The following is a 19599-nucleotide window of genomic DNA, read 5'->3' as shown; positions in this document are numbered from 1 at the left end:
TGCTGGGAGACCCATCCATCGGGTACTAGGTCCATAGAGACCGGGGAATGCTCGGCTCCACTATTAAGGCGGCCCGCTAGCTGTCCTATTGAGTTTATCAGGAGGTCGATATCTTGCTGTTGCTCATACATCTGATGGTGTATCTGTTGGGCCAATCCTGAAAGATTCCGGGCCCCTAGGGATTCTGCCGAGTCCATGGCCTTGCAATCTGTTGTGAGCACGGGGCTAGTGGACCCTTGGGCCAGCCTGCAGGAGACTAGGAAAGGACTACTCTGGTCTCGACTGAACGGGCCGGGAGGCAGAATTCTGGCAGGCGGGTATAAGCAGTTTCACCCTGGAAGCTGGTCCTCCCCCGGGAGAGGCCCTTGGGAGTCCAGCCGCTGGGACTTAGGAGATTCACCCTGGAAGTCGGAGCCCCCCCGGGAGGAGCCCGTAGGGGCCCAACCGCTGGGACTTAGGCGAGGCGGTCGATGGAGAGGAAGCAGGCGAGTATCTGGCTTGGCTGAGACAGACGGGAACCCGGCTTGGGCTGTGGACAGGCTGGAACCCGGCGTGGGCTGTAGACAGGCTGGAACCCGGCGTGGACTGTAGGCAGGCTGGAACCCAGCTTGGGCTGTAGGTAGGCTGGAACCCGGCGTGGGCTGTAGGCAGGCTGGAACCTGGCTTGGGCTGTAGGCAGGCTGGCAAGCAGGAACCGGCAGGCAGGCAGGAACGGAGTAGCCAAGACAGTGGCTGACTCCAGAGCTCAAGGCAACGGAGGATCGAAGGAACCCTGTTGCAAGGCACTCATCGGGTGTCCACGGTGGCCCTAAGTAGGCCGCAGCGTCTGATGTCAGACTCAGGGCGGAGCCACCCTCCGGTGGGAAACTGTCCAGAAAAGCGCGAGAGACTTGCGCACGTGCGCCTAGGAACAGACCCGCAATGGCCTCTCCCCCGCGGGGACGCCCAGATCTCGACTCTGCTTTGTTTCCAGCCGGCAGGAACCCTTGAGGTAAGGACCAGGACGTGAGCTTCATGGACCGGACCACAACACCCAAGGCAGCATGAATTCACCAGGGGAAGGTCCTGTCAGACAAAGTTGATTGATTTTTTTGATTGGGTGACTAAAGAATTGGATCAAGGAAGAGCACTTGATGTGATTTACTTGGATTTCATCAAAGCTTTTGATACAGTCCCACTTAGGAGGCTTGTGAATAAAATTAGAAGCTTGGGAGTGAGTGCCAAGGTGGTCACATGGATTACAAACTGGTTGATGGATTAAAGACAGCGTGTGATGGTAAATGGAGCCTGCTCTGAAGAGAGAACAGTGTTAAGCAGAGTGCCACAAGGATCAGGGTTGCAACAGGTTCTCTTCAATATCTTTGTGAGCACATTGCGGAAGGGATAGAAGGTAAAGTTTGTCTATATTGGATGATACTAAAACCTGCAACAGAGTTGTCAGGCCGGAAGGAGTAGAGAGAATGAGACATGATTTAAGAAAGCTTGAACAGAAGCTTGAACAGTAGTCAAAGATGTGGCAGCTGGGATTCAATGCCAAGAAGAGCAGCGTCATGCATCTGGTGTGTGGTAATCCAAAAGAGCTGTATGTGATGGGGGGGTGAAGAGCTGTTGTGCACGGAGCTAGGGTGGGATCTTGGGGTGATAGTGTCTAGCGATCTGAAGACAGTGACACAATGTGTCAAGGTGATAGCTAAAGGCTGCTGGGCTGCATAGGGAAAGGAATAACCAGTAAAGAAAAAAGAGGTTATAGTCCCCTTGTACAGTTCCTTGGTGAGGCCTCACCTGGAGTACTGTATCTCAAAAGGGACAGAGACAGGTTGGAGGCAATCCAGAGAAGGGCGACCAAAATGGTGGGAGGTCTCCATCAAATGACTTATGAGGAGAAGTTGAAGGACCTAAATATGTATACCTTGGAGAAGAGGAGGTACAGGGGAGATATGATACAGACCTTCAGATACCTGAAAGATTTTAATGATGCACAATTGACAAACCTTTTCCATTAGAAAGAAATCAGTAGAACTAGGGGTCACATAATGAAACTCCAGGGAGGACAACTCAGAACCAATGTCAGGAAATATTTCTTCACGGAGAGGATGGTTGGTGCCTGGAATGCCCTTCTGGAGGAGGTGGCGAAGACAAAAACAGTGAAATGAAGAAAAGAGTGCATGGGGGTAACTTGCTGGTGTGGCAGTTACTACACTTTGGGGCAGATTTTTAAAAAATACTCGAGCGCGTACTTTTGTTCACGCACCAGGCGCGAACAAAAGTACGCTGGATTTTATAAGATACGCGCGTAGCCGCGCGTATCTTATAAAATCCGGGGTCGGCGCGCACAAAGGGGTGCACATTTGTGCAACCTGCGCGCGCCGAGCCCAGCGCGGCCTGCCTGTTCCCTTCGAGGCCGCTCCGATTTCGGAGCGGCCTCGAAGGGAACAGCAGGCGTAACTTTGCGTGCGTCGCCGGCAGCCCCGCTCCGTCCTCCGGTCCCGGGGGCTGGTCCGGGGGCCGGCGCCACACCCCCGGGCCTGCCCCCGAAACGCCGCGGCCTGCCCCCCGAAACGCCGCGGCACGCCCCCGAAACGCCGCGTCGTTTCGGGAACGCCCCCGGACCTGCCCCCTCCCTCCCCTTTTCGAAAGCCCCGGGACTTACGCTCGTCCCGGGGCTTTATGTGCGCTGGCGGCCTATGCAAAATAGGCGCACCGGCGCGCGAGGGCCCTGCGCATGTAAATCCGGAAGGATTTATGCGCGCGGGCCTTTTAAAATCCGCCCCTTAACCAATAAGCCTTCATACTGTTCATGCAACTCCATTATTGCTCTCCCCTTCAACGGCAAGGGGAAAAGAGGAAAAGGGGAATTAGATTCAGACTGCAACCAACAAGGACATTGAATTTTATGGTCTGGGAAAACAAATACCGTAAGCATGGGGGTAACTTGCTGATGCGGCTGTTACTACCCTTAACCAATAAGCCTGATACTTTTGATGCAACTCTCTGCTTCAACAGCAAGAGGTAATAGGGAATTGGACTCAGACAACAACCAACAACCAACAAGGGCCCTGACTTTGACCATCTGGGAAACTGATAAGTATGGGGGTGACCTGTATGGTGCAGCAGATGCTAAAATAAGTTTGAAGGGCAGACTGGATGGACCATTTGGTACTTTTCTGCTGCCACTTCTATGTTTCTATGAATATTACCCCCATGCAAGAGTATTAGGTGCCCTAGGGAGTAACTAGCATGGAGCTGGGCACCAAATACTCTTGCGCCAACCCTGTATGTATGAGCTGAAGCAGATTATCAGGCCTGGCACGGTCTGCATCCTTCGCATCTTGGTATTTTCTGCAGCAGTGATCATGGCATGGCAGTAACTAGTGGGATGTGAATAGATCCGTAGCACAGGGCCCAGCTTTGAGAGGGTCTTTGAGTGAGCTGTTAGTGGTCATTGTGTGGTGGCAGAACTATTATTGCTACACAGTTGACAAAAGGGTGGAAGCCAGGTGCTTCCTGCTGTTTCAGCACAGAGCACTGTATTCTCTACCTATGGCATGCAGGGCTGGTGTTACTGTGCTGCCTGATCCTGCCCACTGTCTCTCCCTAGAGTTCTAATGGAACCCTTCATGGGCTTTATGAATGTTCAGTGGGGTTAGAAAAAGACTATCAGATTTCTAGTGAATCTGGGACATTTGTTCCCCATAGGGCTAGTAATGAGCAAGCTGTTCATTTGTGGAGTAGGGGGAGGGTGGATGGTGTTTATTGTTTGCTGGACTATCTCCACGGAAAATTGTTTGCAATCTACTCGCAAAATATACCTAAAAGCAAATTATTTATATTTTTGTTGCCACAAAATATTTTGAACCAAATGCAAAAATCTCAGGACTGGCGGATATCTCCTACATACAAGAGAATTGATTAGGCACCAGGAAATTTCAAATCAGCTAAAAAAAAAATCCAGCTGTAATCAACATGTGCATCTTGTGTGGATGACACATCCAGGTCAGAGGCTTTGAAATGGCTCCCAGGATATTTTACACTGAAGAGTTGTTAATATTCTCTATCAGTTAGTAAAACAGTTTCCAATCTATGGTGTCACGGTGTCTGGCTTGATTTTCTAGCTCAGTGTGTCTCTTTTTCATTTTCTAGTCTTGTCTCTTTTTGTTTTTCTCTCTTGGGTGTCCTCCTTTTTTTCTTTTTGTTTTAATTCTCTCTCCCCTTTTTGTCTCTTTCTTTCAGAGTGGATCTTTAATATTTTCTCTTCCTTTCTTCTCTTTCTGAATACTCTGCATTCCTTCTTTCTGTCCTCTTTTTCCTATGTTCTCTCTTCTATTCCTCATTCCTTTCCTCCTACATTATCTTGGATTCCCCTAAATCTAGTGTCTTCTCTCACCCCAATCCATTCCTCTCACATTACTCTATTTCCTCCTTTCTCTGCCCCATCATGGGGCAGTCCCCTTTTCCTCTCCTTCTATCCTCATTCCTTTTTCCGTGTCTCCCCCCCAACCAGGGTACTCTCTCTTCTCCCTCCATCAGTCCCCTTTCACTCAGTCCCTGGTCCTTTCTCTCTATGTATCTCCTCCCTACATCCCTTTCCAGCTGAGTCAGCTGTATGACAACAATGCCCTCCCTCCACCCGATCTGCCACCCTGTGCAAGTGCATGGTATGCACAGTAGGTAGTGCTGGCCCTTATGATGTTGAATCAAGGGTCTGAAGGAAAGTCCATGCAGGAGTGTGGCGATAACACATCTTACCGTTTCAACAAAAGGTCTGATTTCACAGTCTTCCCATGGCATGACACTTCTGGCATAGCATTTCGTCTCCAGCACATCCAGGTCTAGGTAGAATACTGTGCCTGTGTGGCCCTGAAAGGGCAGTGAACCTTAGTGCTTTGGCTACAAGCTCTGGATTCTCAGCCAAGTTAAACTGTGGCCAAATTCCATACTCAGATAATTGCACAAGTTAAAAAATAAGAAACACAAATGATCCTAGAATTTAGTCAAATTGCAACTTGCAGTTCATTAAAAAAAATGCACATATAGGGGCCAAGTTTGATTGCTTGTATTTGGACAAAGGCCAAGCAGATCTTTTATCTGCAGGCTGTGTTCCAATTTTCAGAGCACAGGTATGCATGTAAGTTTGCTTCGAAATGTGCTGCAGTCATGGGCGCCTGCTTCTTTTGTGGGTAGGGTTTTGCTGGAAAAGCATGTGTGAAGGTTTGAAAATGACATCTGTGTCACATACTTTTCTTCCCCTAGGAATGCCTCGTCTCAATGCACGTTAACTTTTAGCCACATTGAGGGAGGATGATTGTTAGACAGCCGATTACTGCAGGTAAAACGCTTTGTACTCTGAAAATTGTTCTCAAATACCCTAAAACTACAGATCCCAGGCAGCTGCATGTGCAATGCAGACACTGACTGAAGGCAGATGCATTGTTAGAATGTTGTAGGCTAAGGGATAAATTATCTTTAGGTTGCTTAACTGTATAGGTACACATGAACCTTTAAGCCCAAATAAAACAAGCAAACATTCAAAGAGAAGGGCCCCGCCTGCATCATGTTATATGGCTAAAAGCACATGTGTACCTTTACATGCTTCAAAATAGCTACATGCCTACACCATGGCCAACAGTGCGCCCATTATGAGAGTGTGTGCATACTTTCCAGCGGCTAAATATTTGCTTACCCGGATCTGGATGACTTAGATGGGAGCTAACTCTACTTTTAACTGTGTAAAAGGCCCTTAAGTCTTTTAACATGACTCCCTCAGTGTGGGAGATCCTGGAGAAGGAAAGAATACAGAGCTCTGTCGGAGGTTGGGATCTGTTCTCAAGAAGCTGTGCAGCAGTGACTTTGCTGGCTACGTTATAACCAGGCAAGTGTGGCCAGTGTATGGGTATCAGGCAAACAAAGTGAACCTTCACCTCTGAACCCCAGCAGACCCTCCTCTTTCTCCCCACCCTCCTCTCTCCCCAAGCCACCCTTCTCTCTTCTTCCACCCCCAGCAATCCCTCTTTCCTATCTCCTCAGCCGCAGCAGCTTCCCTGCCTCCCTCTGGCAATCCCTATCTTTCCTGAGCCCCCCTCAACCCCTCTTCCAGCCCCAAAAGTACCTATTCTCCCTCCTCCCCTACAGCCCTTCTTTCCTAGGCCTCAGCCCCAGCAACTTCTCTTTCCCACTATCCCAAACCCCAGAAGCCCCCTCTTTCTATTCTTCTCTCCTACCAGGCCCAGGAAACTCTCTTTCTCACCCACCCACTCAGCCACAGCAGCCCCCTTCTCTCTCTCTCTTCTCCCCAGCTCCAGCTGCATTTTATTTATGCCCCTTCTTTCTCTCTCCCCACAGTCACTTCCTCCCTACCCACTGCACTGCACTGGGAGCCCCAAGCACTGGTCTGTCATCTCCTCCCACCCTCCCAGTGCGCCGGCTGCTGGGTCGCTTCCTGATTCTGGCTAGGTCTCTGTGTCACCCTGGGCATCCAGACAGTAGCTTCCAGGCACCAGCACCGCAGCAGACTGGGACATGGAGGGCAGGGGGGTGGCACTGACGGGCATCCCTTTCACCTCCCCCTAACCCCCACTCCCCATTTTGGTCCGCAGGATCCCAAGCATGCTCCGCAGAGCCATAGTTGACACTGAGGATGGCCCAGACTGTCTGCAGATTGTGTAGTCCTTGTAGTCCGTGGAACTGCCCCCTTAAATTGTGCCACTCTAGGGAGCTGCCTAGTGCTGGGGCCAACCCTGCAGCTTAAGTTTAGTTGAGGTTTCAGCAGTAACCTATTGACAGCTTAAAATTTGCCTTATTCTAGCCTGTTATAATATAGCAAGCCTGCTATTTGTGCAAATAGACATAAAACATCTGTGCTAGCCAGCTAAGCACCACCCTTCCACCTTGACCAAACCATGCCCCTGGGAACCCCCCTCCTCCCCCATTTTGAATGGAAAAATATATTTACCTAGTGAAAAAGTTGCTCTGTTTAGCCACTCAGCAAGGGCGAAATGTCAGGAGACCTAGTTGAGCTGCCTAACCCCCAAAGCTAGGTAGTTAGAAGATTATGAAAATGTATCCCCTTGCTCATCGGTGCTTGAGCATCATGAGAAGTTTAAAAATAAAACCATCAGCTTTCAACAGAACTTTTCATCCAACTTTTCCACATCGGCTCGGTGGCTCAGTATCAGCACTGTTTGCCAGGGCTGGGGATGCCGCAGAGGTGGGGATGTTAGGCCCCAAAAATGAAAACATTTTTTCCAAGTACTTTCCCATGTCTCATCATCTCCTGCAGAACAGGCATTGAGAAGTACGGACAAAACTACCTAGTACTCTGCCAGGCAACTTGTCCTGTCACATACCTTCAACATTTGACTCAACAGTACTGACGACCAGATGTACTAAGGGGCTTCTACCATTTTGCATCTCTGGAAAAAAAATACAAAACATGTATTCCAGGGGTAGGCAATTCCAGTCCCCGAGAGCCACCAGTTAGATCTAGTTTTCAGGAGCGGCCTGATTTTCAGAATATCCACAATGAGTGTTCATTAGATTTACTTCCCTGCGTTTGGTCTAAAGACCCAGATAATTTGTACATTTTGGTTATTCTAATAATCAGACCCATTCCGCAGCTCTCGAGGACTAGAGCTGATTCTCCCTGGCATGCTACTCGTACATCTGGCCCAATCTGTGAAATCTGAATTCTTTTCGAGCCTGAACAAAAAATTAAGTCCTCATTCACTCTCTAATGACCCAAAGGAAGAAGGGTAACTCGGCACCACTGTTGAGTAGGTCTAATGAAAAGGCATGGGACTTCCTAGCAAATTTCTGAGACCAGCACAGCTATAAACATTAGCAGATTGCCAAAACAGCTAACTGCTGTTCTATAAGACTTTTCTTGTTCTTCTGCCTGTGATGACACCCACATTACCCAGGAAAATACAATAAAACCAACCTGATCATGGACTACTGCTTTATTGATTCGGTTTAGGCTGAGCTTGTAGCCTTCCCTTCGGTCTTCATTTATAGCAGTGATAGCGAGGCGTGCTGCCTTCTCTGTGCTCTGTGCATCACAGGGAGCTGGATACAGTGACGGTGCCTGAGCCCAAGAGCTTCCCAGCAGCATGCATAGCAGTGTTACCACCAGCGGCATCATCAGTGGAGACATTTGGGAAGGATATATATTTTATGAGCAGCAAAAAAAGTCAGGAATTGCTCTGAAAATTTTCTGAAATGACAATACAAAAACAGCGTGTGTGTGGCATATCTGACACAGTTTCTAATGTTACAGTGAACTTAACTTTGTTAGTAAAGGTAAATAGAAGGTGAATGATTAAATTCACTTTATGCTGGCTTAGGGCAAGGAAAATCTCAAAGCAGTAGATAAATGCAGCAGATAGCTTTATTTAAATTCATACATTTGCAATGAAAACTAGACATGAGAGTGACTACAGTTTCTATATATCAACAAGAAGCATTTGATGGAAGTAGATATTGGTCTTAGGAAAAAAAAAATGGATAATCTTAAATTGAAAAACAGAGTAAATAAGTCCCAGTAAAAAATAAATGGCAACTGAAAAACCATGAGAACAAATTATATGTATGTATGTGGGACTGCCACTGAATCAACCCAAAATGCTCTATATAGATTGAATTGAGATAGGTCTATGTTTATGATTTTTACATTTTTTAAAGATGCAAATAAAAAAAATTTTGAATTCAATGGCAAAATAGTGCCAAAGTTTAAATGTGGCTTATATGTCCAAAGAAACACAAGTGAGCTAAGGATCAAACTAATGTCCATTAAAAAAACCCTAATCTTTTATCTGGTGAAGCAAGGCCTTATGCTCTTTCCCAACATGGCTGCATGTTTCATTGTCACCTGCTTAAGGGGGATTTGTATTCCATAGGCAAGCTCAGCAGTGGACTGTCCGTGACGATATTCTGATCAGATATCTGAAATTAAAACATAGAAACAGGATGGCAGAAAAAGACCATATGGCCCATCTATTCTGCCCATACAATTCCCATCACTCCTTCAGAGATCACCTGTATTTATCCCATGCTTTCTTGAATTCAGATACCATTTTCATCTCTAACACCTCCACTGGGAGGCTGTTCTATGCATTCATACTCTCTCTGTAAAGAAATATTTGCTAACCTGAGTCTAATCCCTTTCACCCTCATTCCATGACCCCTTGTTTTAGAGCCTCCTTTCAAGCGAAAGAGGCTCGCCTCCTGTGCATGGAAATTTTGAGATATTTGATTGTGTCTCTCATGTCTCCCCTATTTGCCTTTCCTCTAGGGTGTGCATGTTCTCATGCACACCCTAGAGGTGTGCATGAGAACATGTTCTAGGGTGTGCATGTTCTAGACATGTCTCTCATGTCTCCCCTATTTGCCTTTCCTCTAGGGTGTGCATGTTCCTCTAGGGTATGCATGTTTACATCTTTAAGTCTATTCCCATATGCTTCAGAACGAAGACCACTGACCATTTTAGTAGCCACCCTCAGGACTGACTCCAGAAGCTAACCAAATTGGTAGTGCAGTAATAATGGGAGACTTCAATTACCCCAATATAGACTGGGTAAATGTATTGTCGGGTAACGCTAGAGAGATAACATTCCTGGATGGAATAAATGATAGCTTTATGGAGCAATTGGTTCAGGAACCGATGAGAGAGGGAGCAATTTTAGATCTAAATCTCAGTGGAGCACAGGACTTGGTGAGAGAGGTAACGGTGGTGGGGCCGCTTGGCAATAGTGATCATAATATGATCAAATTTGATTTAATGACTGGAAAAGAAACAGTGTGCAAATCCAAGGCTCTCGTGCTAAACTTTCAAAAGGTAAACTTTGATAAAATGAGAAAAATTGTTAGAAAAAAACTGAAAGGAGCAGCTACAAAAGTAAAAAATGTCCAAGAGGCGTGGTCATTGTTAAAAAATACCATTCTAGAAGCACAGTCCAGATGTATTCCACACATTAAGAAAGGTGGAAAGAAGGCAAAATGATTACCGGCACGGTTAAAAGGGAAGGTGAAAGAAGCTATTTTAGCCAAAAGATCTTCATTCAAAAATTGGAAGAAGGATCCAACAGAAGAAAATAGGATAAAGCATAAACATTGGCAAGTTAAATGTAAGACATTGATAAGACAGGCTAAGAGAGAATTTGAAAAGAAATTGGCTGTAGAGGCAAAAACTCAGAGTAAAAACTTTTTAAAATATATCCGAAGCAGAAAGCCTGTGAGGGAGTCAGTTGGACCGTTAGATGATCGAGGGATTAAAGGGGCACTTAGAGAAGATAAGGCCATCGCGGAAGGATTAAATGATTTCTTTGCTTCGGTGTTTTCTGAAGAGGATGTTGGGGAGGTACCCGTAATGGAGAAGGTTTTCATGGGTAATAATTCAGATGGACTGAATCAAATCACTGTGAACCTAAAAGATGTGGTAGGCCTGATTGACAAACTGAAGAGTAGTAAATCACCTGGACCGGATGGTATACACCCCAGAGTTCTGAAGGAACTAAAAATGAAATTTCAGACCTATTAGTAAAAATTTGTAACTTATCATTAAAATCATCCATTGTACCTGAAGACTGGAGGATAGCAAATGTAACCCCAATATTTAAAAAGGGCTCCAGGGGCGATCCGGGAAACTACAGACCGGTTAGCCTGACTTCAGTGCCAGGAAAAATAGTGGCAAGTGTTCTAAACATCAAAATCACAGAACATATAGAAAGACATGGTTTAATGGAACAAAGTCAGCATGGCTTTACCCAGGGCAAGTCTTGCCTCACAAATCTGCTTCACTTTTTTGAAGGAGTTAATAAACATGTGGATAAAGGTGAACCGGTAGATATAGTATACTTGGATTTTCAGAAGGCGTTTGACAAAGTTCCTCATGAGAGGCTTCTAGGAAAAGTAAAAAGTCATGGGATAGGTGGCGATGTCCTTTCGTGGATTGCAAACTGGCTAAAAGACAGGAAACAGAGAGTAGGATTAAATGGGCAATTTTCTCAGTGGAAGGGAGTGGACAGTGGAGTGCCTCAGGGATCTGTATTGGGACCCTTACTTTTCAATATATTTATAAATGATCTGGAAAGAAATACGATGAGTGAGATAATCAAATTTGCAGATGACACAAATTGTTCAGAGTAGTTAAATCACAAGCAGATTGTGATAAATTGCAGGAAGACCTTGTGAGATTGGAAAATTGGGCATCCAAATGGCAGATGAAATTTAATGTGGATAAGTGCAAAGTGATGCATATAGGGAAAAATAACCTATGCTATAATTATACAATGTTGGGTTCCATATTAGGTGCTACAACCCAAGAAAGAGATCTAGGTGTCATAGTGGATAACACATTGAAATCGTCGGTACAGTGTGCTGCGGCAGTCAAAAAAGCAAACAGAATGTTGGGAATTATTAGAAAGGGAATGGTGAATAAAACGGAAAATGTCATAATGCCTCTGTATCGCTCCATGGTGAGACCGCACCTTGAATACTGTGTACAATTCTGGTCGCCGCATCTCAAAAAGATATAATTGCGATGGAGAAGGTACAGAGAAGGGCTACCAAAATGATAAGGGGAATGGAACAACACCCCTATGAGGAAAGACTAAAGAGGTTAGGACTTTTCAGCTTGGAGAAGAGACGACTGAGGGGGGATATGATAGAGGTGTTTAAAATCATCAGAGGTCTAGAACGGGTAGATGTGAATCGGTTATTTACTCTTTCGAATAGTAGAAAGACTAGGGGGCACTCCATGAAGTTAGCATAGGGCACATTTAAAACTAATTGGAGAAAGTTCTTTTTTACTCAATGCACAATTAAACTCTGGAATTTGTTGCCAGAGGATGTGGTTAGTAGGGGTGTGAATCGTGTGATCGATCGTCTTAACGATCGATTTTGGCTGGGGGGGAGGGAAATCTGATCGTCGTGTTTGTTTTTTTAAAAAAATCATTAAAAATCGTAAATTGGGGGAGGGCGGGAAAACCGGCACACCAAAAAAACCCTAAAACCCACCCCGAACCTTTAAAACAAAGCCCCCACCCTCCCAAACCCCCCCAAAATGTTTTAAATTACCTGGGGTCCAGTGGGGGGGGTCCCAGCGCGATCTCCCTCTCTCTGGCCACGACTGCGTTAAGAGAAATGGCGCCGGTGGCCCTTTGCCCTTATTATGTCACAGGGCAAAGGTAGCGCCGGCGCCATTTTGAAGATTGGCAATACGGCCCGCGTGCAGGAGGTCGCTCCCGGACCCCCGCTGGACCTTTGGCAAGTCTTGTGGGGGTCAGGAGGTCCCCCCAAGCTGGCCAAAAGCCCCTGGGGGTCCAGCGGGGGTCCGGAGGTGATCTCCTGCACGCGTGACATCAGGAGCAAGGAACCAAAATGGCGCCGGCGCTACCTTTGCCCTGTCACATGATAAGGGCAAAGGGCCACCGGCGCCATTTCTCTTAACGCAGTCGTGGCCAGAGAGAGGGAGATCGTGCCAGGACCCCCCCACTGGACCCCAGGTAATTTAAAACATTTTGGGGGGGTTTGGGAGGTTGGGGGATTTGTTTTAAAGGTTCGGGGTGGGTTTTAGAGTTTTTTTGGTGTGCCAGTTTTCCCGCGCCCTATTTAACGATACAATACAAATGCCCCTGACGATAAATCGGGGGCATTTGTATTGTATCGTGCACTCTAACGATTTTGGACGATTTTAAAATTATCTGACGATAATTTTAATCGTTCAAAAACGATTCACATCCCTAGTGGTTAGTGCAGTTAGTATAGCTGTGTTTAAAAAAGGATTGGATAAGTACATGGAGGAGAAGTCCATTACCTGCTATTAAGTTCAATTAGAGAATAGCCACTGCCATTAGCAATGGTAACATGGAATAGACTTAGTTTTTGGGTACTTGCCAGGTTCTTATGGCCTGGATTGGCCACTGTTGGAAACAGGATGCTGGGCTTGATGGACCCTTGGTCTGACCCAGTATGGCATGTTCTTATGTTCTTATGTTCATCCTGTTTATATCCTTTTGAAGGTGCTGTCTCCAGAATTGTACCCAGTATTCCAAGTGACGTCTCACTAGGGACCTACACAGGGGCAATAACACCTCCCTTTTTCTGCTGACCAGTTCTCTCCTATGCAGCCAAGCATCTTTCCGGTTTTTGCCATTGCTTTATCCACCTGTTTGGCTACTTTACAATCATCAGATATAGTCACCCCCATATCCCGCTCCTCTCTGTGCCTAGAAAAATTTCACCTCTAATACTGTACCTTTCCCTTGGGTTTTTACATCCTAAATACATTATTCTGCATTTTTTAGCATTAAATCTTAACTGCCAGTCTCTAGACCATTCCTCAAGCTTTGCAGACACCTCCTCATGTTTTCCACACCTTCCTGGCTGTCCACCCTTTTGCAGACTTTGGTTTCATCAGCAAAAAGACAAACCTTTCCCAGCAATCCTTCTGCTATGTCATTCATGAATTGGATTTACATAACCCTTGCATGCGAAAAAATAACTGAAATTGAATTTAAAATGTAATAACATAAGCCTTACCATACTTGGTCAGACCAAGGGCCCATCAAGCCCAGTATCCTGTTTCTAACAGTGGCCAAGCCAAATCACAAGGACCTGGCAGGAGCCCAAGGGTTAGATAGATTGTAAGCTGCTTATCCCAAGAATAAGCAGTGGGTTTCTGTAGCCTTAATAATTATCAATGGATTTTTCCTCCAGGAACTTGTCCAAACCTTTTTTAAATGCAACTATACTAATAGCTCTCACCACATCCTCTGGCAATGAATTCTAGAGCTCAATTATGCATTGAGTAAAAAAATATTTTCTCTTTTTAGTTTTAAATGTATTACCCAATAACCTCATTGTGTGTCCCCTGGTCTTTGTATTTTTCGAAATAGTAAGCAATTGATTAATGTTTACTCATTCCATTCCACTCATTATTTTATAGACTTCTATGATATCTCCCCTCAGCCATCTCTTCTCCAAGCTGAAGAGTCCTAATCTCTTCTTCATAGGGGAATTATTCCATCCCCTTTACCATCTGGATCGCCCTTCTCTATACCTTTTCTAATTCTGCTAGAACTGAACACAATACTCAAGATGAGGTCACAGCTTTCCTTTTAGTATTTCATTGTCTATAAGCTCATTCTGGCCAGGTGGACAGTAGACAGTAATATACCCTGTTACTATTTTATTCCCTTTTTCACCTGGAATTTCTAACCATAAAGAATATAAGAACATAAGAAATTGCCATGCTGGGTCAGACCAAGGGTCCATCAAGCCCAGCATCCTGTTTCCAACAGAGGCCAAACCAGGCCACAAGAACCTGGCAATTACCCAAACACTAAGAAGATCCCATGCTACTGATGCAATTAATAGCAGTGGCTATTCCCTAAGTAAACTTGATTAATAGCCGTTAATGGACTTCTCATCCAAGATCCAAACCTTTTTTGAACCCAGCTACACTAACTGCACTAACAACATCCTCTGGCAACAAATTCCAGAGCTTTATTGTGCATTGAGTGAAAAAGAATTTTCTCCGATTAGTCTTAAATGTGCTACTTGCTAACTTCATGGAATGCCCCCTAGTCCTTCTATTATTCGAAAGTGTAAATAACTGATTCACATCTACTCTTTCAAGACCTCTCATGATCTTAAAGACCTCTATCATATCCCCCCTCAGCCGTCTCTTCTCCAAGCTGAACAGCCCTAACCTCTTCAGCTTTTCCTCATAGGGGAGCTGTTCCATCCCCTTTATCATTTTGGTTGCCCTTCTCTGTACCTTCTCCATCGCAACTATATTTTTTTGAGATGTGGTAACCAGAATTGTACACAGTATTCAAGGTGTGGTCTCACCATGGAGCGATATAGAGGCATTATGACATTTTCCATTTTATTAACCATTCCCTTCCTAATAATTCCTAACATTCTGTTTGCTTTTTTGACTGCTGCAGCACACTGAGCCAACGATTTTAAAGTATTATCCACTATGATGCCTAGATCTTTTTCCTGGGTGGTAGCTCCTAATATGGAACCTAACATTGTGTAATTACAGCAAGGGTTAATTTTCCCTATATGCAACACCTTGCATTTTTCCACATTAAATTTCATTTGCCATTTGGATATCCAATTCAACATTGCATTTTGTTTCCTGCAGAACTGTTATCCTGTTTGACTCAATGCACTCTTTAACATATGGGGTAGATTTTAAGACATGCATGTGCGCGTCCATGTGCGGCGCTAACCGGTGTGCGCACATGGACACGCGATTTTATAACATGTGCGCTCAGACGCACGCATGTTATGAAATCGGGGGTCGGCGCGCACAAGGGGGTGCACAATTGTGCATCTTTTGCACGCCAAACCGTGCTGCTGTTATGGATCTGAATGCTGAATTAGCAATCTGTTGTGGATCTGCTAGGGAGTTAGCAATCTGTAATGGACTCCTCCTGTAGAAGGGAGGAGTTAGCAATCTGATAGGAGCGACTCCTGTAAAAGGGAGGAGTTAACGCAGTCTGTTACGAACTCCGTGAGGAGTTAGCAATCTTGTTATCAACTAGCTCCTGTGGAAGGAGGAGGTAGCAGTCTGTTATGCTCAGCTCCTGTAGAGGGAATAGTAAACAATCTGTTAGGGTTAAGACTGCGGAGTAGCAATCTATTATGAATCTGTTGTTGAAGACTCCTGATGGAGAGAGTAGCAATGTTATGTCTAAAATATTAGACTTCAATAAGACGCTTGTCCGCACGTATTTCACACAAGGATATGACACAGAATTTAGTTAGAACAAATATAAATTTAATATTTCATATCCTTGGAAGACACAGAGAGAGAGCCCATTGTTTGGTAAGGGCTCTCTCTGCATGTCTCAGCATTTGTTAATCAGAGCTACATTTTTATAGATAAAAACCATCCAGAGACTGTATAAAGTATCAGATACCACTTATGTCCTATCCAATCAGGCAAACTGTATCTATGCTTCCCTGATACCACCTCCCACCTTAAGATCCAATTAGGCCTAAGAAGTCTATTGAGTACTGTCAATCTTCTGTTAGTTCGTCCTGTCATTTTAGTAGGTCTGTATTCTGTTGCTGGTTCCAGGCCTTTAATCAGTCTTTTGACCTCAGGGGATCTCCAGTTTACTTGGCCTCTTTCAGTCGAGATAAGAATCTGTGAGAACAAAGCTTGGAATCTAGCTCAGCCATCTGCCATCGATAACCTCATAACCTTTCATCATATCTGGTTAAGTCTGAATTCATTCCAGATGGCTCTCAGTAGCCATACACACACAGGTCAGTTTAGGTTCATTTCATGCCAGCAGATTCAATTAAATCAGAAGAGCAAAGGACTCTGGGACAAGCAGAGTGAACCAAAGGCCTGAACCAAGATCTTCATTATATCAGTTACCAGCGGAGTGCTTGGAGCGGGTACTCAGCTGTAGAGGAATGTAGACAGGTGAATCCTTGGGCTGATGGCAGATGACTGCGCCCCCAGGAGGATATCCTGAGAGGGACCACTGGCTAGGCTTGGGTATGGAGACAGACACAGATAGTTCTTTTATTAGACAGGTTAGTAGAACCACCAGAGGTGGCAGTAGTGAGCTGATATGCCCAGCAGGGCTGAAGTCCCTCATACTGGAACAACGATCCCAGGGTTGCTGAGCTGTAGAGAAACTATAGATAGTGAGTAGACAGTGTATGCTGTGTTCATAGAAAACTCACATAAGGTCTTTAGAAAGCTCAGTAGCTGGAAAGGGTTAGGCCCTCGAGGAGCGAGTACCTGGTTCCAGGGAAAGCTCTGAGAGAGCGGTGGTAACTCACAAATGTCTGTATCTGCGATAGCTTCCAGGCAGTAGAGAATCTTCAGAGTGTTCAGGAACATGGGCCCTCAAGGAGCGAGTACCAGTCCCTATTGGCAATCTGAAATAAAGAAAAGAGAGCGAGGCCCCTGAGGAGCAGGTATCCCTGGTAAGTCCGAGGAGACAGAGTAGCTTGGACGAATCCTTGCTAACTCACTGTGTTAGCAAATACTGAGACCTTTTATATTGGAAGCGGATGACATCATCTCAGGGGGACGTCCCGAGGTTCGCGCCCTTGCTGGTACATCAATGGGAGCGCGCGCGCGCTCTATATCATCAGGAACATGGCGGATCCACAGCGTCGTGCCGGTCTGGGGATGCTGGAGGGAGACGGTAAGAAGAGACCGAGGCAGCTAACCGTCCATCAGACCCGGAGGGAGTCACCACAGTGGTAAGGAGGGCGGAGTGAGGGCGTCGAGCAGCGACGGAAACAACAGCTGCCTTCTCCCGTTCCCTCCCAGGCCGCTCCAAACTTCCCTTCTCCCTAACCTAACCTTCCCACCCCTTCCCCTAACCTTTCCCCCCCCCAGCCCTACTTTAACCCCCCCCCCCCCAATTCTTATCTTACCTTTTGCGCACGCCAGCAGCCTGCTGGCACGCGATCCTTTGACACAGGGGCAATGGCCCCGTCCACGGACCGCCCCTTTTAGTAAAGCCCCGGGACTTACATGCGTCCCAGGGCTTTACGCGCATTGCCGGGCCTTTTTTAAATAGGCCCGGCGCATGTAACCCCCCCCCCCCCCCACACACACACACGCATGTCAATCCTCTGGATTTACGTGCGTAGGGCTTTTAAAATCCAGCCCATAGTGCCACCCCTCCACCAATTTGATCCATCCTAACATTTTGATATAATTTGTACACTGGTATTACAGTGTCCCATTGGTTATCCTCCTTCCACCAGGTCTCTGAGATGCCAATTATATGTACCTCTTCATCCAGTGCTATACACTCTTAACTCTCCTATCTTATTTTTTAGACTTCTAGCATTTATACATAGACATTCAAAGAATGTTTCTTGTTTGTATTAACAACCTGCTCATCAATTTGCAGGGGTAATTTGGAATCTTTCTGCACTTTCCTTAAAGGCCCTGGTCCCCTTTGGCATTTATTGCAACCATTCTACTGGGTTGCCCTATTTCCCTGTACTTTTAGTAGCCTTCAAAGATGTATCATTCCGAACCATATGCTTCAGAGTGACTATTGGCTTTCTCCCATCATTTATTTATTTATTTGGGGGTTTTTTTTGGTTTTTTTTTATATACCGACATTCTTTTTTTTTTTTTTTTTATATACCGACATTCTCAATCATCTAGTTTAAAATCTACACTATCTCCTTTTTAAAGGTTAGTGCCAGCACCTGGTTCCACTCTGGTTAAGGTGGAGGTTTGGGGAACTGGGCTTCCCCAAAATGAAGCCCAGTTACTAGCAAATCTAAAACCCTCTTCCTTGGATTATCATCTCATCCACGTATTGAGACTTTGGAGCTCTGCTTACCTCTAGGATCGTGGACGTGAAATGGGGAGCTTTTCTGAGAATGCTACCCTGGAGGTTCTGGATTTCAGCGTTCTACCTAAAACTGTAAATTTGGCTTCCGGAACCTCCCACCTACACTTTCTTATGTCATTGGTTCCCACATGTACCAAGACAGCCGTCTCCTCCCCAGCACAATCTAAAATCCTAACTATGTAATACGTGAGGTCTGCCACCTTCACACCAGGCAGGCAAGTTATCAAGTGATCCTCAAATCCACCAGCCATCCAGATATCAACCTTCCTAATAACTGAATCACCAGCTATAATGGCCATCCTAACCCTTCCCTCCTGGGCACATGCCCTTGGAGACCTATCCTTAGTGAATGAGGATACTACATCATCCTAAAGGCAGGTCCTAGCTACAGGATGGCTTCCTCATCAAGCTAATGCTCTCCTTCCAAGTGACCTTTCTTCTCCAAAGCAGAACAGGGGCTACCAGATTGGAGGTGAAACTTCTCTACTATGTCCCTGAAGATCTCCTCTACATAACTCTCTTTCTCCTTTAGCTCCTCCAGGTCTGCCACTCTAGCCTTCAGAGATTGGACTTGTTCTCTGAGGGCTTGGAGCTCTTTGCACTTAGCGCATACACATGACCTCTCGTCAACTGGGAGATAATAATAGATGTGGCACTCAGTGCAAAAGACTGGAAAGCCTCCCTCTTGTTGCTGGACTTTTTCCTGCATCATAATTGTGTTGATTTGTTATCGATTTAACATTTCTAAGGGAGCAGGGATGTAAAGCTAATCTAAAGTACTTTTAGTCTATGTATTTATTTTATATGTGTCTGGCAATGATTCTCAACATACTACAATTAAGCTACTTATATCTTCCTAGTTACCCAACTTATTGACTATTGTTTTGAATTAGATTCCTTATGTATAAAATCTGCAACAAATTACTCCTACCAAACACAATTACCATGTAAAATCAAAACATATAAAACCAAATAAAAACAGATAAGGTCTAGTAGATAAAGTATAGCAAGATAAATGGATAAAGTATAGTAAGGAAGTTTGAGGTGCGTGTGTCATTAGGCGCACACTCTTCTGGTCCTCTTCTTCTGCAAGGGGTGTGGGGCCTCTGGAAGCTGGGGCTGTGGAGTTCGAAGCCTGGATCGCTCACTGTGATCTCTGGAGTCCTCTCTTGGGGGTTTCTGTGTAGAATATGCCGATGATCCTTTCAGTCTTCTTCTGCTGAAGCTAAAGGAAGGCTTCTAG

General features: G+C 45.5%; 1 protein-coding gene across 2 annotated transcripts in view; it reads right to left on the bottom strand.

Annotated features, from left to right (window-relative positions):
- Nucleotides 1–8245, bottom strand: part of LOC115098970 (fetuin-B-like) — a 65853-nt gene extending 57608 nt beyond the window's left edge. Inside the window, exons 1-2 of one of the 2 annotated variants that reach the window (XM_029616168.1) lie at nucleotides 7937–8245; nucleotides 4747–4857 (exon numbers count right to left, since the gene is read on the bottom strand). In XM_029616168.1, coding sequence (XP_029472028.1) covers nucleotides 4747–4857; nucleotides 7937–8149 — 324 coding nt within the window. In that variant the 5' untranslated portion in view covers nucleotides 8150–8245. The remainder of the gene's footprint in view (nucleotides 1–4746; nucleotides 4858–7936) is intronic. The other variant, XM_029616169.1, reaches the window with a different exon arrangement.
- Between the last annotated feature and the right edge of the window lie 11354 nt (nucleotides 8246–19599).

Source organism: Rhinatrema bivittatum, chromosome 9 (genome assembly GCF_901001135.1).
Source record: "Rhinatrema bivittatum chromosome 9, aRhiBiv1.1, whole genome shotgun sequence".
Classification (NCBI taxonomy): Eukaryota; Metazoa; Chordata; class Amphibia; order Gymnophiona; family Rhinatrematidae; genus Rhinatrema; species Rhinatrema bivittatum.
Note: the sequence above shows the minus strand (reverse complement) of the source record. Positions and strands in the feature narration are given on the sequence as shown.